At 39.1% G+C, this 21,693-nt stretch overlaps 1 protein-coding gene and 1 long non-coding RNA gene across 2 annotated transcripts; one reads left to right on the forward strand and one right to left on the reverse strand.

The window, feature by feature from the left end:
• Window positions 1–7,422: 7,422 nt before the first annotated feature.
• Window positions 7,423–11,537, reverse strand: LOC133796601 (uncharacterized). The gene is made up of 2 exons (XR_009875503.1): window positions 11,468–11,537; window positions 7,423–8,486 (listed from the first exon to the last, which is right to left on the reverse strand). It is a non-coding gene; the product is annotated as an uncharacterized LOC133796601 (long non-coding RNA).
• Window positions 11,538–18,439: 6,902 nt separating this feature from the next.
• Window positions 18,440–20,981, forward strand: LOC133796602 (cationic amino acid transporter 8, vacuolar-like). The gene has a single exon (XM_062234183.1). It carries the CDS (start codon window positions 18,705–18,707, stop codon window positions 20,427–20,429), a length of 1,725 nt encoding a protein of 574 aa, XP_062090167.1. The 5' UTR covers window positions 18,440–18,704; the 3' UTR covers window positions 20,430–20,981.
• Window positions 20,982–21,693: the final 712 nt, after the last annotated feature.

The raw sequence follows: 21,693 nt of genomic DNA on the forward strand, positions 1-21,693 counted from the left end.
ATTGAGGCTTGAAACTTTGAAAATAGGTCAGGGGACTCTTGGAGAATCGATTCTACTGCTGAGGTAAGGTTTAATTTAAAGTTTGATGGTTGAATTTGAGAGTTTTCATGGATGGTTTTGAGTTCTGTGGGTTTGAAATTTCAGAAATTAGAATTGGGATTTTAGTGAGTCTTAGGTTGGATTTCTGGTTGGATTACGTTGTTTTAATCATTCTAATGTCGTTATTATTAATTGGTTTTGAGTTAGGGGCTTTGGGGTGGCTTAAGGTGAGGTTTAGGGATTGAAAATGGTGTTTTTTTCTGGGTTCGAAGGGTCGAGTCGCGGCATGATTCTTGGAGAGCCGCAGCCCTTCGAAATGGTTGCATGCTGAAGAAGAAGGGCGGGCCGCGGCATGGCCCAAGCAATGCCGCGGCCCTTACCTGTTTTTGAGACTTTGGAGGTTCTGTTTGGGGGCCATGCCGCGGCATGGGTGGCCTATGCCGCGGCGCTTAAGGGATTTTAAGATTTTAGGCTTGGAAATTTAACCTAAGGTGCTCGGGGTTGAGTCTTTTACTATATTTGGTGAAGTTCAATGTTCCGAGTACTAGATTTGGCTTAGAAACTCATTTAAGGTTGTAACTGTGTCTTTCCTCATGGTTGTGACTAGGTGTCTAGCTAGGACTCGAGGATCAGATCGCGCTCAAGGAGTGTCGCCCGTAGCTAATTCATCTGAAAGCTAAAGGTAAGAAAACTGCACCCGGTTGTATGTTTGTGATGGGACTAAGTGCTCCCGAGAATTGTATCGTGTCAATGATGGTATTACGCCATGGGACATGTAAAAGCGGCCTAAGAGTGTCGTACATGATATTAGCGCACAGGGCGCAGATTGGGCACTGGTAGCCAAAGACAACGGGATAACAGAGGGGGCAGCCTGAGGGCGCCAACCCTAGTTATCATTTGTAAACTGTAAATGACGTGAATTGATATGCTTATTATTTGAAATACTTGATTATACCGATTGATGACATGGTTGAGATTATGTAGTGCGATGTGAGATATTGACTTGTTGCTAATTGCTTATGCTTTGTTGTTATTGTGTTTTCTTGCTGGGCCTTGGCTCACGGGTGCTACGTGGTGCAGGTAAAGGCAAGGGCAAGCTGGACCAAGCCTGAGGTGGAGAGCTCCGAAGTGAAATGTACATAGCCAGCTGTTCGATCGCCATGGTCGAGGAGTGAGTCAGGACAGGGATTACCTAACTGCTCGTTTTGCCTTAGTATGGCTGGTTTATGTATTTGAACCTTGTAACTTTTGTAAATGGCCTTTAAACTGATATTTTTGGGATCCCGTGTTAGTGAACAATGTTTCTTAATGAAAATGTAGCTTTTGAGACCAAAATATCTTAAACCCTAGTACCTTTACAGTTTCGTAGACACGCTTTCAACTAATAGACTTGACTAGCAAGTCTGGCACTTTACAAACACACAGTGTAACGGTCTTGGCTATCCAGGGCGTTACACATATAGTCATTTAATACCATAATAAATCAATTATGGCCCTCCCGGCCTCCTAATCAAGGTCCTAACCCTTATTAGGAAATTCGAGGCATTATATTCCAGCAATCGCTTACTCACGTAGTACACCGGGAGCTGCATCCTTTCCTCCTCTCGCACCAACGCAGCGCTGATCGCGTGCTCGGTCACTGCCAGATATAGGTACAGAGGTTCCCCGTCTACTGGTTTCGCCAGGATTGGCGCTTGGGCCAGGTGTTCTTTCAGCTTACGAAAGGCCTCTTCGCATTCGACTGACCATTCGAACCGCTGGCTTCCCCGAAGGACGTTAAAGAACGGGATGCACTTGTCCGTGGCTTTGGAAACGAAACGGCTTAAGGCGGCTATCCGCCCGGTCAGGCTTTGCACGTCCTTATGCTTCCGGGGAGAGGGCATATCAATCAGTGCCTTGATCTTATCCGGATTGGCCTCTATTCCCTGGAAACTCACTATGAAGCCCAAGAACTTCCCGGAGGCCACACCTAAGGTGCACTTCTTGGGATTCAGCTTCATCCCGTACTTCTGAATGACTGCGAAAGCTTCCGCCAAGTCGTCCGAATGCTTTCCGGACATCTTGGACTTGACCAGCATGTCTTCGATGTAGACTTCCATGTTTCGCCCTAGCTGGGCCCGGAACATTCGATTGACGAGCCTTTGGTAGGTTGCTCCGGCGTTCTTCAGTCCGAAGGGCATGACTATGTAGCAGTTTATTCCCTTGTCAGTTTGGAAACTGGTGTGCTCCTGGTCTGCCACATGTAGAGAGATCTGATTGTAGCCGGAATAAGCGTCCATGAAGCTTAAGATCTCGTACCCGAACGTAGCATCCACCATTTGGTCGATCCTGGGCAGCGGGAAACAATCCTTCGGACAGGTTTTGTTGAGATCCGTGAAGTCGATACACGTTCTCCATGTCCTGTTTGGTTTTGACACCAGGACGAGATTGGCTAGCCACACAAGGTACACAACCTCGCGAATGAAGTTGATTGAAGACAGCTTCTTAACTTCCAGCTTAAGGGCCTTGGCCTTCTCCGCCCCCTAAGGCCTGCGTTTCTGGCGGACCGGGGTTGCGTTTGGGTCAATACTCAACGCGTGGAAAATAATGTTGCAGTCAATCCCTGTCATGTCTGAGTGAGACCAGGCTAGGATATCCTGGTTCTTCTTAACTTGGGCGATGATGGCAGCCCGAACATCCGCCGGCAAATTTTTCCCGACTTAGATGACCCAGGTCGATCGGTGTCGCTGATGCACACCTCCTCTATCTTGTCCATTGGCTCTAGGACGCGGTCGTCCCCTATCCTCAGGTCCGGTCATCTTCTTCCCGGACCATCCTCTCAGCAGGTGGGGGAGGAATCGGGTCGATGAAGTCCTCAACGGGTTCGTCCCGGACCATATATATTGGCCGGGCCGACACGTGGTAGCACTTCTGGGCGCTCTTTTGATCTCCCCGGACAGTCCCAACCCCTCCGTTGTCGCAAGGGAACTTCATGCAAAGATGACGGATGGAGGCGATGGCCCTGAACTCGACTAATGTGGGCCGGCCAAAAATGACGTTGTAAGCGGTGGGGCAGTCCACCACTACAAAGGTGCAGAACTTGAATGAGTGCTGCAACTCACTTCCCAGTGTAACGGGCAGCTGGATCTTCCCCATGGGGAGTAGTGCGTCTCCGTTGAAGCCATAAATCTGGGTCGGGCACGATGCCAGATCCGCTGCGGTCAAGCCAATGGCGGCGAAGGCGGGCTTGAATAAGAGGTTGACGAAGCTCCCGTCGTCCACCAAAACGCGGGACACAAACTTGTTGGCGATTTGGGCATCTTTGACCAGCGGGTCATGGTGCAGAAAATGGACATTGCGGGCGTCGTCCTCCGTGAAGGTGATGGGGAGGTTCATAAATTTAGGGCGCTGAGCCGGGGCCTGGACAATGGCGCATACCTCCTGATCATGGTCTAGTTCGCTCAGGTAGAGCTTTTGGTCGTTCCTGGACGATCCTCCCAGGTGAGGTCCGCCCGAGATGGTGGCCACATGCCCATCCAATCGAGGGGGTACGACCCTGGATGGGTAAGGAATTCCAGGGCCGGGAGCCTGCGCGATGGGGACCCCCTGAGGGGCCTGCGCCGTCGGCCCCTGTGCATACCCTCCCTGAGGCGGGTATGCCCTGGGTGCTCCCGGGACCGTGGGTTGTAATGCCCCGGATTCCCTATTATGGTTAACGGCTGGATTAGTAGGCCGGGAGGGCCACAATTGTTTAATTATGCCGTTGAATGTGTTTATGCAAGCTTATGAGAATTATATTATAATATAATGTTAATTGTATGCATGTTGACGATATATGTTGAGACCACATTATGATGTGGGTTTGTTCGAGCTATTCGACATGAGACGATTGTAGAATATTGATTAGCGGTTTAGTCACAACAGGTTTAAATGTCGGGACTTGGGTTGAGTCTCGGGGTGATTTTGATGATTAGGGCGTTACCGGGTGTTATAGGGTAACGGGATGTGAATTATTGGTATTTGGGAACATTAAGAATAACAGGAATTGGAGAGCTTTAATTATGATTAACGAGTTAGGAGGAAAATAAAAAATATGCCCTTGGGAGCCTTTAGAAAGTATTAATTGACCTAGGGGTAAAATGGACATTTCACCCCTAGGATAGATATAACCTTTGTCAGCTGAAGAAAGTGGTGGAAAAACAGAGTATGCAAAAGAGTTCTCCCGTACCTTCTTTTCTTCATTTTTCTTTGTGGTTTCTGAACTAATTTTGAGGATTCAAGCTTAGGAAGCAAGCCTTGGGAGTTTAGGAGTGTGTTCCACCATTGAAGGCCATCATAAGCCAAGCTTTGGGTAAGTTTCTAACCATGCTTTTCTCTGGTTTGCCCTGTTCTGGTTTTGTTTTGTAGCTGAGATTTCTAGGATGAATTCATGGTTTTGTTGGGAGTTTTGGCTAGGGTTCCCATGCTTGTGATGTTTGGGGTGTGTTAGGATGGTTTTTGGGTTCATTTGGCATCAAGAATAGGATTTGGAAGCTTGGGAATCGAGTTAGAATCGAAGGAGTTGAAGAAGGTCGGTTCAGGGGAGTTTGGGCCTGGAGGTAGCGCTACAGCGCCCACCTTAGGGCGCTAAAGCGCTCCTCAGGGGGCTTTCTGGCGCTTGGGAGGTTCTGAGTAGAGCGCTGTGGCGCTAGGGGTTGAGCGCCGTAGCGCTACCCTGTTCCTTCCAAACCCCGTTTTGAGTGTTTTTAAGGGTTTTTGACTTAGGGTTTCAATCCTTAAGGCCCGGGATCGAATCTACTCACCGTGTGGGCATGTTTCGAGGTCCCGAGGGTGGTGCTAAGGTTAAGACCCTATTATTGTGGATTCTCATTAATGGAGGTTATAATTGGTTGTGATTAGGTAACCGCTAAGGAACTAAAAGATCGATCGTTCTCAGGGGTCGTCCTTATCATACTTCTCACTCGAACCTAAGGTAAGAAAACAGTGTATGGACACAGTTGCACCCTGTACAGGTATATGACATGCATGGTTTGATATTGAAGCATGTTGGTTGGTATATGTGGACGTGGATTGCATATTAAATGCTAATGAACGCTGATTACCTGTTTATGACACTGACTAGTCAGGGACCGACTCTAAAGTCGATGATCACGCATTGAATGGCTCTATGGCATTAATGCGGGACCATCCCTAAGGTCGAAGAACTTATAAGCGCTTGCCTAGTCTACGACCAGATGACTATAGCCAAGGTATATGACCCCGGTGACCGTTTGTCACGTGGCTAAGGGACGTTGTCCACAGTTTCGACCCTAGAGTCGTGAGGAAGGTTATGTTGGTGACCAATCACCATGCACCTGTCCTGAACAAGCTTATGAAAGAAATCACTTACCAGTTAAGCCCTGGTGACCCTATCGTCACATGGCTAGAGGGAGCGATGCTCATTATTGTGACTTTTGGCTATTGTCACCTATTTGTTGGACTGATAGTCTTGAATGGTTATTATGATCGTTGTTGATATTATATCATGTTCTATTATGTTTTCTTGCTGGGCCTTGACTCATGGGTGCTATGTGGTGCAGGTAAAGGGAAGGAAAAGCTTAACCAACCCTGAGTGGAGAGCTTGGGCGATGTGGTGTACATACAGGGCCGCTTGACCGCCACGGTCAAGGAGTTCTCAGAGGGACTAGGGGTTTACCCTATTTTTGCCGCTTAGGCCGGCGGGGACTGTAAATTTAAAACATTAGCGACTCTTTTGTATTACGAACTACCTGTAAACATTTTGAAAGGCTCATGAGCAGTTTATTTACTTAATGAAATGTACCCTTTCTTTTTACTGGTTTTCACCTTAACCTGATATTAACACTAGATCACGTTTTTAACCAAAGGACTCGGGTAGTGGGTCAAATTTCTGGTTCATCGTTCACCGTAACTGTTCTGGGGTAACCAGGGCGTTACAGGGACTCCCACGAGCATCTTGACCCATTGGTGGAGATGCCCAACCTTGATGATATTTTCGATCTCGTCCTTGAGCTACCGGCATTATTCGGTGGTGTGGCCTACATCTTTATGATAGGCGCACCTCTTGCTGGTATCCCTCGGATTCCTTCCCCCCTTGAACATGGGGCTAGGCTTCCAGTAGTGAACCGCCCTTTTGGTGGCCAGGTAGATGTTCTCCCTGGTGTCCACCAGATTAGTGTACTTTTAATATTGGGGCTCGTAGCCCCTTTTTCCCTTCTTGACTGGCTCGGGCCGGTTCTGGCCTTTAGGGGTGCACACGGGTCAGATTTTCAGGTTTCGGGCTCATCGCGTTCGGGTTTTGCGGGTTTCGGGTTAAGAAAAATGGTACCGAAACCGAACCGAAAATTTCGGGTTCGGGTTCACACGGGTTCGGGTTCGAGTGTAATTTCGGGTTTGCTGGGCCATTTGTGATTTTGGGCCGAAAAGCCCAGATTTGCAAAAAATGCCATTTTTTACACTTTTTTTTTCAAAAATACCAATTTTTTTCAAATATGCCATTTTTTTTTTCAGATTTCAGGTTTGATTTTGGGTTGGGCTAAGCCTATTGGGTTTTGGGCCGAAAAGCTAAAATTTTCAAAAATACAATTTTTTACACTTTTTTTCAAAAATACCATTTTTTTTTCGGATTTCGGGTTTGAACCCGAACCCGAGGCTAACAAATTTTCAAACCCGAACCCGACCCGACTTTTGTCGAGTTCAGGTCGGATTTCACCCGATTTCGACGGGTTTTCCCAAAAACGGGTTTTCGGGCTGCGGGTCGGGCGAGTTTGCGGGTTTTTCGGGTAAAATGTTCACCCCTACTGGCCTTTGCCAGATCGCTTCCCCCGGGAGGGGTTCACACTCGCTTCCTTCACTCCCGCCTGTGACTGCTGAGCCCCGACAGGGGCGACGTTGTGCCCTGCTAGCGCGGCTCCATATCCGGAGAAGTGTGTGGATTGGGCCGGGGCATATCCCGAAGCGGCAGGACCGTACACCGTAGGGGTGTAGGTGATTCCAGGCGTAACGGATGGTCCCGGGGCGATCGGGGGCGCGGCATAGGATTGCGTCGGGAACTGCACCACATACCCCGGGAATGCTTGGGCGCTGGCCTGTGGAGCCAGAGGCCACCCGAAAGCCTGAATCTGGGCCTCTTCCTAATTGATGAATCCTTGGGCCTTCCTGATGAACTCTTCTAGGGTGTTTGCCTTGTTACCCTGCATGTCATCCTAGAGAGGGGACCCGGCCCAGATTCCAGACTGCAATGCTGATGGACCCAAAACGGGTATGTTTTAAATATTTATACTCGCAAGCGCACGAATCGTATTTATAGAATAGTGTTCGTGTAAGCACGAGGTCGAACCCAAAGGAGTTGACTTAAATCAAAAGAGAAAACTATTTTTACCAAAGTGAAATAAATTTCTAACCTAGTTCCAAAGATTGATGTGTTTTGTTTTAAAATAAAGAAAGAAAATACTAAAAAAAATTAAAATAAATAAACTAAAAAGATTTGTTTTTAATAGTTATTTATAAAATTATTAAGATTTTAGAATCCACAAAATATAAATAATAATATTTATTAATATGTTGACTTCCCAATTTTTAGTGATAATTGAAATTAATCTAATTACCTTTTCCAAAACATTATTCTTCCTTTAAGCTCTCTTTAATTCAAAAAATATAGATTTTCCTTCACTTCAATAGTATAACTTTAAAGCATTAGTTGTGAATCAATTTAATGAAACTACAAAAAAATCAAATAATGTTATTTCTAAAGCAAAATATAGTATTTTTGTTCTAAGCATTGGATGTGAACAATTTAATGACACATCTTAATCAAAGAATACTATGTTTTTGCACAATTAAGAACCAAGTAAAATATGTTCTAACAATCTAAAATACATGATATTATAGATGAAAGAAATATTTAGAAGAAGAAAAATCATAAACTTTATTGCTCATTTTGGGAGGTCAACATAAAATAAACACTATATAGTTATATCTTGGTTCATCCTCCACCTTAATAATTTTAAGTGGATTAGAAACCCATAACTATCAAAAACAAAAATAAAAATTACAACATAAATAGGAAAATTTGGAGGAGGAACCTCCAAATTATTCCTCTAAAAATACATAAAAACTAATCTAAGAAAAGAAAAAGATGGAGAGAATAGAGAGATGGAAGAAGTGGTGTAAGAGAAGGTGTGCTTGAAATGGTGAAATGAGACTCCTATTTATAGATAAATTCTTTGGTAAAGGATAACACTCCTATTAGTCTAAAAAAAAGCACATGGATTCATGCTCAAAATTGTCATCTTTTCCTATAGTTACAAATCCAATGGTGGAGAAAGAAGCACATGGATTGATGACATGGCATTGTCAAGAATTGGATTGGGCCTTTCATTTTGGGCTTGCTTTCTTCATTTCTTTATACCAACATTTTATCAACATTTCATTTGCCCCAACAAATACACCTACATAAAGAAATTAAACACACATAAATTAGTAACAACATAATTAAACAAAATAAATACAAAAAATAAATAAAAATACATAAAATCAAAATAAAACTAATAAATTCAAAATTACTTAAAAAATTGATAAATTAATTTAAAACTCAAGAACTAAGCAACAATTGACTTATAAAATGTGGTAAAATAACTCTATTTTGTAGAGTTATCACACCCCCAAACTTAATGTTTTGCTAGTCCTCAAGCAAAAGAGAAATTAAAAACACACTTTTTTTTTTTTTAATTGGAGATATCAAATGTTTTCCTCAAAAATTGCATAATGAAAGTAGCTCAAAGAAAATTATGAAGAGACATTAAGCTCATGTAATTAATCCAATAGTCAATCTTGCTTTCAACAACTAATTTTCAATATGGAAACACAAAACTATTTACCAAGTAATCATGTGGAATTTTGGAAAAATTTATGCAAAGATAAAATAATTAAATCTCAAGGAATGATGAATTATTATTTTTTTGTACCAAAGTCCCATAGGTTCGTTTTTCTTATCTCTCTCCACTAATGTAGAACAACACAAAATCAATGATCAATAGGACTTTATAGGCTTGTAATGTGCGGGTAAAGAAAAAGGTGAGAAAAATGATATTGAATTTAAGCTTAGATCACTTATTCCTAACACATGAGTATTTCCGAACTTTTCACTAGACATCACAATATTTCAAGTATACGCCATAACATTTCCATAGTAATTCTTTCCATCCATTTGGAATCTTTAATTTTTTTTTTTAGCTTGCCACAATATATATATATTTTTTTAAGATGTGGCTTTCCGAATTTCTTTCCTATTTTCACTTTGGTAACAAATCAAGATGCATAGCTCTATGATATTTTCTCATGTGTAAAGAATGAAATTTATGAAGAAGTTTTAGATTTCACATATGGGTAAAACAATAACAAGGCTCGTGTTTGGCTCAAATGGGGTAAACTAGGGAATAATGTGCGTAACGGTGATTAAGTCAAAAGGCTCAAACGTTCCAAAGATAGCCTAAATCATTTCCCTAATGATGTGCTTTTCTAGGATTTCGCCTCAAGAGATAATTAATCGAATTCTAGGACTTGTGAGATTTACAAAATTTTATGCTTATATAAATTAATCTAAATTACACAAAAATTCTTAGAAAGATAGAAAGTGTTCTTTTATGAAAAATCTATATTTAAGCAAGACTAACCCAAAGATTAAAAATAGAGCTTAAGAAATATTCACATTTTTCTAAGAACTAAATTCAAATTCAATTTATCATCTAAAAATGAAAAATCACCAATTTTTTTTTTTTTGAACATTTTATATAAAAAAAAAACACACAACACTACCCCCAAACTTAAACAAAACATTGTCCTCAATGAGCAATAAATTTGAAAAAGTTAAGAAAACTCCCTTGAATGTATGCTTTCATGATTTGGCTCCTTCGTTTTTGGGCTAAAAGTTTCCTTCAAACTTATTTGAACTTGAAAAACATGAAACAAACACACAACAAACGTGAAATACAAAAGGAAATACAAAATGGAACTTGAAACTTATGGGTTGCCTCCCACAAAGCGCTTTAGTTTATAGTCTTTAGCCCGACTATTTTTTTTTTTTTTATCCTACACCCAATCGATGGTGTAGAATTTCATTTGTAGGGTGAACTATAATGTTGATGCAAATGCCATAAATGAGAATTGAAAGCATCACACCTACAAAATAATTAGAGACATGCAATTTTGGTGGCATTTCAATGAAGTAAGAAAATTGCACATCTTTTTTATTCTCCTTTGGACTTTGAGTGAATATGTAAATTGGTTCAACTATTGGCTCATGAAATACAACAATATCTTTTTCTTTTTCATCATGAGCCACAACAATCATTTCATCCAACTTCTTAGTTTCAAGAATTGGTTGGATGCTTATCAACGGTTCTCCTACAACTTCATTCATTTTTTCACTCTCATTTTGACTTAATGGGTCGTGAATGGGTTGACTAGGAAGAACTTGTTTTTCTGACTCGATCATAATAGTTGCAAGTTGACTCATTTGTGTCTCAATTTTCAAAAGGGATTGAGATTGATGATGCAAAATTTGTTGGGTCAATTGCATGAACTGTTGTAGGGTATCCTCTAGAGATTGATTAATTTTTGGTTGAGGAGGATATGACAGATCGGGTTGGGCATAACCCAGATTAGGCGTGTTGAATTGATGCACATGGTTCATTGGAGACATGTTTTGACTCCATGTAGAATTTGGATTATAGGTGGGATCAAATGGGATTTCTGAGGAATTCTCATAAGCATGCACATCATTGGTTTCATTATAATCAAAGTGCGATGATGCATAATAGTTGTACTCAGGCTTCCAACTAAAATCAATGGGATTTTCCAAGGGATGACTACAATTCTCATGGTGATGAGAGTGAAATGCACTATTTATCTCCCTATGGTCATCTTGAGTTTGCCTAGCTTGTAAGACATCTAGTGTTCTAGACAAATTTTCTATTTGAGCGTTGATGTCTTCTCTTTCCCTAGGATGATATGCATTGTTAAAATTCCTAGTACTATTCCAAGGGCATCCATTTTGGCTCATGTAACCTATGCTACCAATAGGAAACATGGCAATAACTCAATGACAATTTTTTTTGTGAAAATCTCAAGAAACCTTTTCTGATATGGAAGGTCAATTGAAATTGCAACCATAGAGCATAATTAGAATTTCAAGAGATTTAAATTTTTTTTTTTTTTTTTTTGCAAATTAAAATTACAAGAAATAAACACAATTAAATAACAAAACAAAATTAGCAAACATAAATGAAAAATAAAATTAAATGACAAAGACAAGAAACATTTTCTGATGTGGAAGATCAGTCGAAACCGCAACCACAGAGCATACTTAGATTTTTTTTTTTTTTTTTTTGACAATAAAAAATAAAATAACTAGTAGAAGAATTTTACTCACCTTGACACAAATTGTTTCTCTTCTTTGCAACTCCCCGGCAACGGCGCCAAAAACTTGATGGACCCAAAACGAGTATGTTTTAAATATTTATACTCGCAAGCGCACGAATCGTATTTATAGAATAGTGTTCGTGTAAGCACGAGGTCGAACCCAAAGGAGTTGACTTAAATCAAAAGAGAAAACTATTTTTACCAAAGTGAAATAAATTTCTAACCTAGTTCCAAAGATTGATGTGTTTTGTTTTAAAATAAAGAAAGAAAATACTAAAAAAAATTAAAATAAATAAACTAAAAAGATTTGTTTTTAATAGTTATTTATAAAATTATTAAGATTTTAGAATCCACAAAATATAAATAATAATATTTATTAATATGTTGACTTCCCAATTTTTAGTGATAATTGAAATTAATCTAATTACCTTTTCCAAAACATTATTCTTCCTTTAAGCTCTCTTTAATTCAAAAAATATAGATTTTCCTTCACTTCAATAGTATAACTTTAAAGCATTAGTTGTGAATCAATTTAATGAAACTACAAAAAAATCAAATAATGTTATTTCTAAAGCAAAATATAGTATTTTTGTTCTAAGCATTGGATGTGAACAATTTAATGACACATCTTAATCAAAGAATACTATGTTTTTGCACAATTAAGAACCAAGTAAAATATGTTCTAACAATCTAAAATACATGATATTATAGATGAAAGAAATATTTAGAAGAAGAAAAATCATAAACTTTATTGCTCATTTTGGGAGGTCAACATAAAATAAACACTATATAGTTATATCTTGGTTCATCCTCCACCTTAATAATTTTAAGTGGATTAGAAACCCATAACTATCAAAAACAAAAATAAAAATTACAACATAAATAGGAAAATTTGGAGGAGGAACCTCCAAATTATTCCTCTAAAAATACATAAAAACTAATCTAAGAAAAGAAAAAGATGGAGAGAATAGAGAGATGGAAGAAGTGGTGTAAGAGAAGGTGTGCTTGAAATGGTGAAATGAGACTCCTATTTATAGATAAATTCTTTGGTAAAGGATAACACTCCTATTAGTCTAAAAAAAAGCACATGGATTCATGCTCAAAATTGTCATCTTTTCCTATAGTTACAAATCCAATGGTGGAGAAAGAAGCACATGGATTGATGACATGGCATTGTCAAGAATTGGATTGGGCCTTTCATTTTGGGCTTGCTTTCTTCATTTCTTTATACCAACATTTTATCAACATTTCATTTGCCCCAACAAATACACCTACATAAAGAAATTAAACACACATAAATTAGTAACAACATAATTAAACAAAATAAATACAAAAAATAAATAAAAATACATAAAATCAAAATAAAACTAATAAATTCAAAATTACTTAAAAAATTGATAAATTAATTTAAAACTCAAGAACTAAGCAACAATTGACTTATAAAATGTGGTAAAATAACTCTATTTTGTAGAGTTATCAAATGCCACCAGGCGCTATCCGTCGTCCACCTTTGTCTTGGAGGCTTCTTCAGTGAAGCGCTAGATGTAGGCCCTCAGAGTCTCTGTGGGGAGCTGTTTGATATTTGCGAGGGCGCTGATCTGCATGTCCATCCTCATGGCGGCCACGAACTGCTTGCGAAAAGCTGACTACAGTCCGGACTAGGATTGGATGGATCCCGGCTTAAGTCTTTTCCACCACTCCTCGCGCGGGACCACCTAGAGTGGTCGAGAAACAGAGGCATTTGTCGTCGTCACTGACGTGGGCCACTGTGATATGCCGTTTGTATTGGGACAGATGGTCCCTGGGGTCGGTGTTTCCAGTATAGGCGGTGAGACTTGGCATCTTGAACCCCTTGGGGAGTACAGCGTCCAGGATGTGCCTCGCGCAGCGCTCTTTATCTTCCTCATCGGAGTCGGTATCCACTCCTTCCTGCTTGCGGACCAAGCGGTCCGTGACCATTTTCAGAGCGGCCAGCTGCTCCATGAGTTGTCTGGCCGTGCCGTCTTCCAGGGGGATTCTTTCGTTCCTCCTGTCGTTGATGTTGTTTCTGAGGTCGCCACCTTGGGGGAGAATCTTTTCCTTACGGGCCCGTTCTTTCCGAGCGTTCAGTCCGTCGCGTAGGTCTATCCGGGACGTATCGTCCCCTGAACTGAGGGCATGATGCTCCTCGCTGCGCGGTCGCTCCCGATGGTTCTTGTTAACCGAGGCACTTGGGTGCAAAGATCTTTCCCGTTCGTCTCGCCCTGGGGCGTGTCGCGGTCGTGCGTTCTGCGGCCGCGTCCCCTGCGGATCGATCGGGTGGCCTCGTCCTGGGATGGAGCGCACCTTTTCTTTCCTAGGGAGCGACCGGGAACGGGTCCCGGATTTCGTGACGAGGGTGTTCTTTTCTCAGGTCTTTCCACCGGCCTTCTTTTTCTCCCTGTCCGGGTTCCTTGGGGCTGGCTCAGGAAACTGCTCCGGGGGAGGGGTCGGCCTTGCTTCTTCGGGGGCCCCGGCTCGGGCTTGCGGAGCAGGTTGCTGCACTCCCAGGAGTGGGCCAGTTGTAGGATTGGTTGCCGGACCCTGCGCGGCTATGAACGCCTGCAGGGCTTGGAGAGACTCTTGCATCCGTCGATGCGCCTCTGCTTGCTCAGAGATCCTGGCCTCCTGGTCCAGGACTTGCTGCTTCAGTCTAGTCACCTCCAGGTCTTGCTGGTTGGGCTCTCCTTCAGAGATCTCGGGATCCGCAGCTTCGTCGTGGTACTCCCCCTCATTTTCCTATTCATAATATTCCTCCTCATTCTCTTCTTCGTATTCTGTCCCACCCTCATAGTCTTGTGACTCGTCATGGTGAGATGTTTAAGGAGGCGCGTTCTCGGGCAGATTCTGAGGAAGGTGCTAAGAAGGCAACGGATCTCCATTGCCCTGCTCTGGATTGCTAGGGTCGAAGGTTGTGTGTCGTGTGTTCACCATTGTAGTAAAGGCTTGATGTTAGTACTAGCTTTCTTCAGCTCTCAATGAAAGCACCAAAATGTTTACCGAGATTTTTGGAAACCACACTAATGAATATTAACTAAGAATAATGATATGGAAAGTAGAAGATTAACACAGGATTTTTACGTGGTTGGGGCGTTAATAAGCCTTAGTCCACGAGTCAGTTGTATTAGAGCTTGGAAAGTCTTTTACAATGGAGTTTCTCTCTATTTTTTGACAGAGTAACTGTATATAAGTCGAAGAGAGGTCTTTTTTCCAGTGTTCTATCGCCTGTATTTATAGGCTCATAGGAACACTGGGTCCGGGACGGGTATGACCCGGGCCCATCAAAGGTGTGAATACTCTTGGCTTCTCTGGCGGAAGCCCAATATAAAAGATAAAACATACATAAGTTCAAGACTAATTAAGGCCCAATAGGGCGGCCCAAGAACTATATTTCGCCCAACAAAATGGTGCTTTTGGTCTGGACACTTCGAGTTACGAGACTGATTCAGGGGACCAAACCAGTCAGAGTACTTGCCAGTGCAGGTCTGAAACAGCGGCGTGCAATCCCGAGGTGGCCTTTTCCGCAGGTGAAAAGTGGGGACAACCCCCACGCGTCGTGGGGCGGCTTCAGGGTCACGGATGCTTTTCCTTGCCAAACCGGGAGGACCTGATCCGGGTTCGTTTACCTTTGTCCCTCTTCATTTACCTCAGGCCCGGACCGTTTACCAAGCTCCGGGATCACTTTACGTATGCTTCAATTACGATCCGAACCATCTGTACGTCTCCCCGAACGACTGTCCTGGATCACCATCCCGGACACCATCCGGGTCCAGAATCACATTAGGGCTGTGGCCCTTGGTTACTCCTGTACCAAACGGGCTTGGGCCGGGCCCACATCCGAACGCCCAGAGCATGGGCCTGGACCATCGTCCCGGGCCCACGACAGGAAATAGGGATAACAGTAGTATACATGTATCAATTATTTATAGTTTTTAATGTATCTCATAATGTCCTTTGGTGAATTTGATGAAGAAAAAGAGTTTCAACCACTTGATAAAAAACACACTGTTACACAAATTTATAAGATAAAAAAACGATATGTATGCTTTTATTATTTTAAGGGATAGTTACAACATAAATACCCAATGTTTTACACTTGTTACAGTTAAATACCTAATATTTTATTTTTATGGCAAAAATACTCAATGCTCAATATATGTTAAAGATAAATACGTAATCCTTTTTCTTTGTGGCAAAAATACCTAGTTTTTAAAACATTACTTTTTCAATACCTCATCTGTTGGAGTTGTCAATTGACTCACCAGATATGTATCACTCTGTAATTTAGGTATTTTTGTTACCAATATACGTATTTTTAAAATTTGTATTGATTTAAAATGTCTTTTCAATTCATTTTTCTAATTTAAAATATTTAAAAAAATAAATAAATATGAAATGGACCGATTACAGAATGACAAATGTCTGCTTAGTCATTATGCTTAACAGTTCCAACACAGGAGGTACTGACAAAAGTAATGTTTTAGCAACTTTATGTATTTTTGCAGCAAAAAAAAAAATTAGGTATTTATCGTTAACATATATATTGAACATTGAGTATTTTTGCCGTAAAAATAAAAGATTAGGTATTTAACTATAACAAATGTAAAATATTGGATATTTATGCCACAAATACCCCTTATTTTAATATAAATATGATTTAATTATTTAAATTATCATAAAATATCTTTAAAATATCATATTTTAATTAATTAATTAATTTTTGTTTAATCTTATACAACAAAATATTATATATATTATATATTATATGTTTAATATAATATTAAGTTTAAGTTTAATTAAATTTTATTTAAGTTATAAAATATATAGTTTTATTATTTTTAAATCATTATTATTGTAAAATATATTATTTTAATTTGTTTAATAATTTATTAATTTAATTTTATTTAAGTTTGTCATATTTATAATCTACCGTTAAATATAAAAATATTCAGTTAAATATAAAAATATTTCGCTAAAATTAACAACAACAAAAAATTAAAAATTTTCGTTATCTTCAAACTTATAAATATTGGTCTCACTTAACTTCATCTCCTATTCCTAAGGAAACTTACAACAAACCAAACTAATGTCTTAAGTTTGAATTTCCTAACTTGTCTATCTGATTGTAACTTAATGATAAATTCTATATATGATCTAAATATTTAAGTGCATAAATTTCTCTTCCTATTCCCACATAACTTAATATCATCTATATTATTTAATAATTTTGCTCTAAAAAAAAATTAAAGTCCTTTATATACACCACCCGAAACTCTAACTATTTAACCTTAATCCTATATTCTCTCAATACCATCTCAACCACTCAACTCCATTATAATATCTTTATATATTTTTTGTTATTCAATTATTCAAATTCAAACTCTTAATCCATTGGTCATAACCGTATCCTTTAAACGCTACTAAACTTAACTAAACTAGCTAAACTATTAGTCGCATGTCTTCAATATCTCTTAACAAATGATCTGGTCATTTGCTGTGAATCTATATAATTCACTTGTTATAATCTACCAATATTTAAAAAAAAAAAAATTATAATATCTCATAAATTGTAACTAGATCCATAAGAATCTAGTCCTCAAAATTTTCTAATTTATCATTATTATTTTACTCATTACGTTTGACAATCCAAAATCAAATAGTTAAACACCTAACTAATTAATAACAATACCATCTTATCATCTATTAAGCAAATATTATTTCTCAACTTCAAAATGTTTATAACTTGAAACTAACTTAGTTAATTGATTGGTACTATACGCTAACTCAAATTTAAATTTACTAACAACTAAATAATCGTGACTACTCTAGATTAAATAATTATTATTTAACTAAAATAATAACAACACCCATTAAAAATCTATTCTCCATAATTATTCAATTATTTTTTAAACTAGACATAATTTGATACTAATTTATCTAATAAGCTAGTTCTATGATACTCTATGCAATTATCTCTCTTTTTTAAAATTAATTAAAATAATACCATAACTAAAAGTATTACCACAACTGATTGGGTGAGTGTATTCGGATTCAGGTCCAAGTTTAGATTGTTCATTCGGATGGTTTTATATGTGAGTTTGTTTGCATCAGATTATATCATACTAAATTTTAACATACGGATAATAATTTAAAAAAAATGTGCAACAATTATGTATCGTCCAATGCTACAATTGTTAAAAAAAAACTTTAGCTGCCAAATGCCTGAGAAAGAATCATTATGAAAAATAAGTGTATTTTAATTAAATCCCAAAATGCTCCAAACCAAGCAATAAAAGAAATGGGCACTCATGCATAGACAAATTTGCATTCGCAAAAAGACAAAGACTATCATCACAAAGAAATAGTTTCAGTCAAATTATTACGATTAATGAGATTTTAATTAAAATCAATTAGTGATGATCAGAATGTTTGACTTTTTATTTGTTTTTTCAAGATAGTTATTTATTTTTTTACTCATCAACTTCAAATCTATAATAATATGTATATTTTAAAAAAAAATTACTAGCATTTTGGATTAAATGTTGGTTTGGGCTATAGAATTTTGATATTATGTTAAATCAATATATTTTCTTTTCAAAGTTGATTAATGATAAATGGGATGAGAGATTCCTGTACAAACATTTTTTTGTGGGATGAAAATTGAAATGTTCATCATTCATATGCGCATTTCCACTAATAAATAGTATAAAAAATCCCACCATGAATTAGTTTGTGGAGAAGGAAGGAATGCAGTAATTGGCTACGACTACGGTGGACTTGAATGCTCTTCCGCACTTGATAGATACCCAATCCATCATTCATCCACCCACCCTCTTAAATAATCGCAAACGTGAGTAACTGACGACTCCAACTGGCCAATAGTACTCCGCCACATAAGACGCATCAGTTCTTGTGAATCCAACAAACTTTTTTTTTTTTAATTCATTCATTCAGGCACATGTTACAATACATTTTGAAGCCGAATGAATGTGAAATAAAAAGATTGTACGTGGATGCGATTCCAGTCAATATTCAAATAACGGTCCAGATCCAAAACAAAGTTAGAAATTTTCTTAAAGCTTTTGCCAGTTGTGTGAGTGAGTCCATATGGTATCACTCATCAATGGCGGATTGAATCAAATCGAATGGAATCGAATCCCACGAACCTTCTCAGTCTAAGGGACTGATACCAACCGCCCAACGTTCTCCTCTTCACTCTGCAAAGCGCCATGGATGTACGGGCGGAAGAAGGAGACCCACGACTTCAAAGAAGCTACTGGCGGTGGAGCAAGCGAGACTTTTTCCCCGAGCCTTCTTTCGAGAACTTCTCTTCTTACAGAGCCGCTGTCTCCGATACATGTTCTCGCCTCAAGGACCGTCTTCTAGATCGGTCGACTGACGCCACAGAGCTCGTCGAGCTCCGTAAAGAGAGTGGCCATGAGATGAAGCGTTGCCTCACGTGGTGGGACTTGATTTGGCTCAGCTTCGGCGCCGTCGTCGGCTCTGGAATCTTCACCATCACTGGTCAAGAGGCCCGTGTAGACGCCGGACCTGCCATTATAGTCTCTTATGCCATCTCCGGCATCACTGCTCTGCTCTCCGTCTTCTGCTATACCGAATTCGCCGTCGAAGTTCCCGTAGCCGGAGGCTCCTTTTCCTATCTGAGGATCGAGTTAGGGGATTTCGTGGCGTTTATTGCCGCCGGGAACATTCTCTTGGAAGCCCTCGTCGGCGCCGCCGGGCTGGGTAGGTCATGGAGTTCGTATTTCGCCAGTATGATCAATGACGATCCTAATTTTCTTCGATTTCGGGTAAACTATTTCGCTGAAGGCTTTAATTTTTTAGACCCAATTGCCGTTTTAGTTCTCTTAATCGCAAATGGTATAGCAATGAGTGGTACAAAGAGGACATCTTTCTTGAATTGGGTCACCTCCATACTTAGTAGTATAATCATTGTGTTTATAATAGTTGTGGGATTTGTTCGTGGCAAGACTTCGAATCTGAGCCCTTTTTTCCCATATGGGGCTGAAGGTGTCTTTAGAGCTTCAGCTGTTGTGTATTGGTCTTATACCGGTTTTGATATGGTGGCCACTATGGCCGAGGAAACTAAGCAGCCATCTAGAGATATACCAATTGGTTTGGTTGGTTCAATGAGTATAATCACTGTGGTTTATTGCCTAATGGCTTTGGCGTTGACCATGCTGCAGAAGTACACTGAAATAGATATAAATGCTGCCTATTCTGTTGCTTTTGGAAATATTGGCATGAATTGGGCTAAGTATGTGGTTAGTATATGTGCTCTTAAGGGAATGACCACAAGTTTGCTTGTTGGGTCTCTCGGCCAAGCTCGGTACACCACTCAGATTGCAAGATCACATATGATTCCACCTTGGTTTGCTCTTGTTCATCCGAAGACTGGGACCCCAATTTATGCTACACTTTTGGTAACCATTACTAGCGCAATAATTGCATTCTTTACGAGTTTGGATGTTTTGTCTAGTGTCTTCTCGTTTAGTACACTCTCCATTTTTATGCTTATGGCTGTCGCTTTGCTAGTCAGGAGGTACTATGTTAGGGAAGTGACAGAAAAGGTTGATTTGCTCAAGTTTCTTGCTTGTTTATCTCTTGTGATTGGTTCTTCTATTGGAGTAACTATACTTTGGAATACAAGTACGCGAAGTTGGATTGGTTATTCAGTGACAGGTTTTGTTTGGCTTGTGGGGAATTTGGGGATGGCTTTGCTTCCAAAGCAAAGAGCTCCAAAGGTTTGGGGAGTTCCTCTTGTTCCATGGCTGCCTTCATTGTCCATTGGTATGAATCTTTTTCTCATTGGATCTTTGGGAGTTGTTGCATTCTGGAGGTTCTTCATCTGCACGGCTCTTATGCTTATTTATTATATGCTTGTTGGTCTCCATGCAACTTATGATATGGCTAATTCGTATGAACAAAAGTGAAAAACAGATGCAAATAGTGTGGCAGTCAGGTGTGCATACTTACAGATCTTGTACATGGCTTAAGATATTTGGTGGGAATAATACAAAGGGAATTTCTTTTACAGTCTGTCATCTTCAAATAAGATTTTGCCCGAACAGCTAGATAATATTCTGTTTCCCTGTAGTTATGGTAAGGCACTATTTTTTCAAGTTATTGATTTATCAATGTGATTCAGTATTCATTAAAAACTTGATCATAGAAAGTTAAGATATGCAATCTCTGTATCAATGCTCTGAGATACATGAACCGTTGTATACCAATTGTTAGATATGTACCCAGGATGTCATGCCTCATTTATTCTGATCGAGACATCTAAGATCCTTTCAGTTTACGTTGCCAAATGTGAGACACAATACATGTCTAAGTTTTATTTTATTTTGAATAATATATTAATTCTTACCAAATTAATATATTATTCAAAATAAAATAAAAATAGCAAGTACTACATTTTGTACTGTTCCTCTGCAATGATTTCATTGATGATTGCTGGTTGGTGGAAGTTCATTAGTTTAGTATTGGTACTCTTGCTATGTTTAACGCTCAATTACCATTTTTGGAGTAATTACCGATTATGTTGGCTCCAAAACCCCTTATAATTCCTACAATGATCTGTTCACCATCAGTTTAATCTTATTTATTTTGCCTTCTCGCAACTTGTAATCTTCTTCTTTTAAGAATAATCCATAATCATTCAGGTCAAGATTTTGCTCTGTCCACATTCCAATTTTTTTTTTTTTCAATTGCTTTTTCCTTCTTACACCTTATCATGTCATCTTTCTTTTTAGAAAACTCTTACCTTTTTTTTCTCCCTTCAAGATCTCTCTGTCCATGTTTATTTCTTTGTTGTAGTTTAAGATCTACAAAAGCTCAATTTGTATAATAAAATCGCCAATCTTCCAATTTTGCTCTCATTTTCATATTGCTTCATTGATGAATTCAGGAAAAATTACAGTCGAAGAGTGCATATACACTACAAACATATCACTAGAGGATATACTAATACAAATATCTCAATATATAATATTTTTTTTGGATAGAGCATTGCTTTTACTACCATATGAGCATTTTTTATTTTCGGCACTTAAAAAAATTATAATTCAATTTTTTTTGCATGATAACTTATATTATAATTATAACAAGTATCTCGCTAATTTTCGGGAAATTAAAATTCAATCAGTCAGTTGTACACTTGTCTAATTTTTGTTATACTGGTGAAAAACAGAT

Source organism: Humulus lupulus, chromosome 8, assembly GCF_963169125.1.
Source record: "Humulus lupulus chromosome 8, drHumLupu1.1, whole genome shotgun sequence".
Lineage (NCBI taxonomy): Eukaryota > Viridiplantae > Streptophyta > Magnoliopsida > Rosales > Cannabaceae > Humulus > Humulus lupulus.

What these genes read in the sequence shown, in the direction of transcription:
- LOC133796602 (XM_062234183.1), top strand. Translation starts at nt 18,705, where the DNA reads ATGGATGTACGGGCGGAAGAAGGAGACCCACGACTTCAAAGAAGCTAC.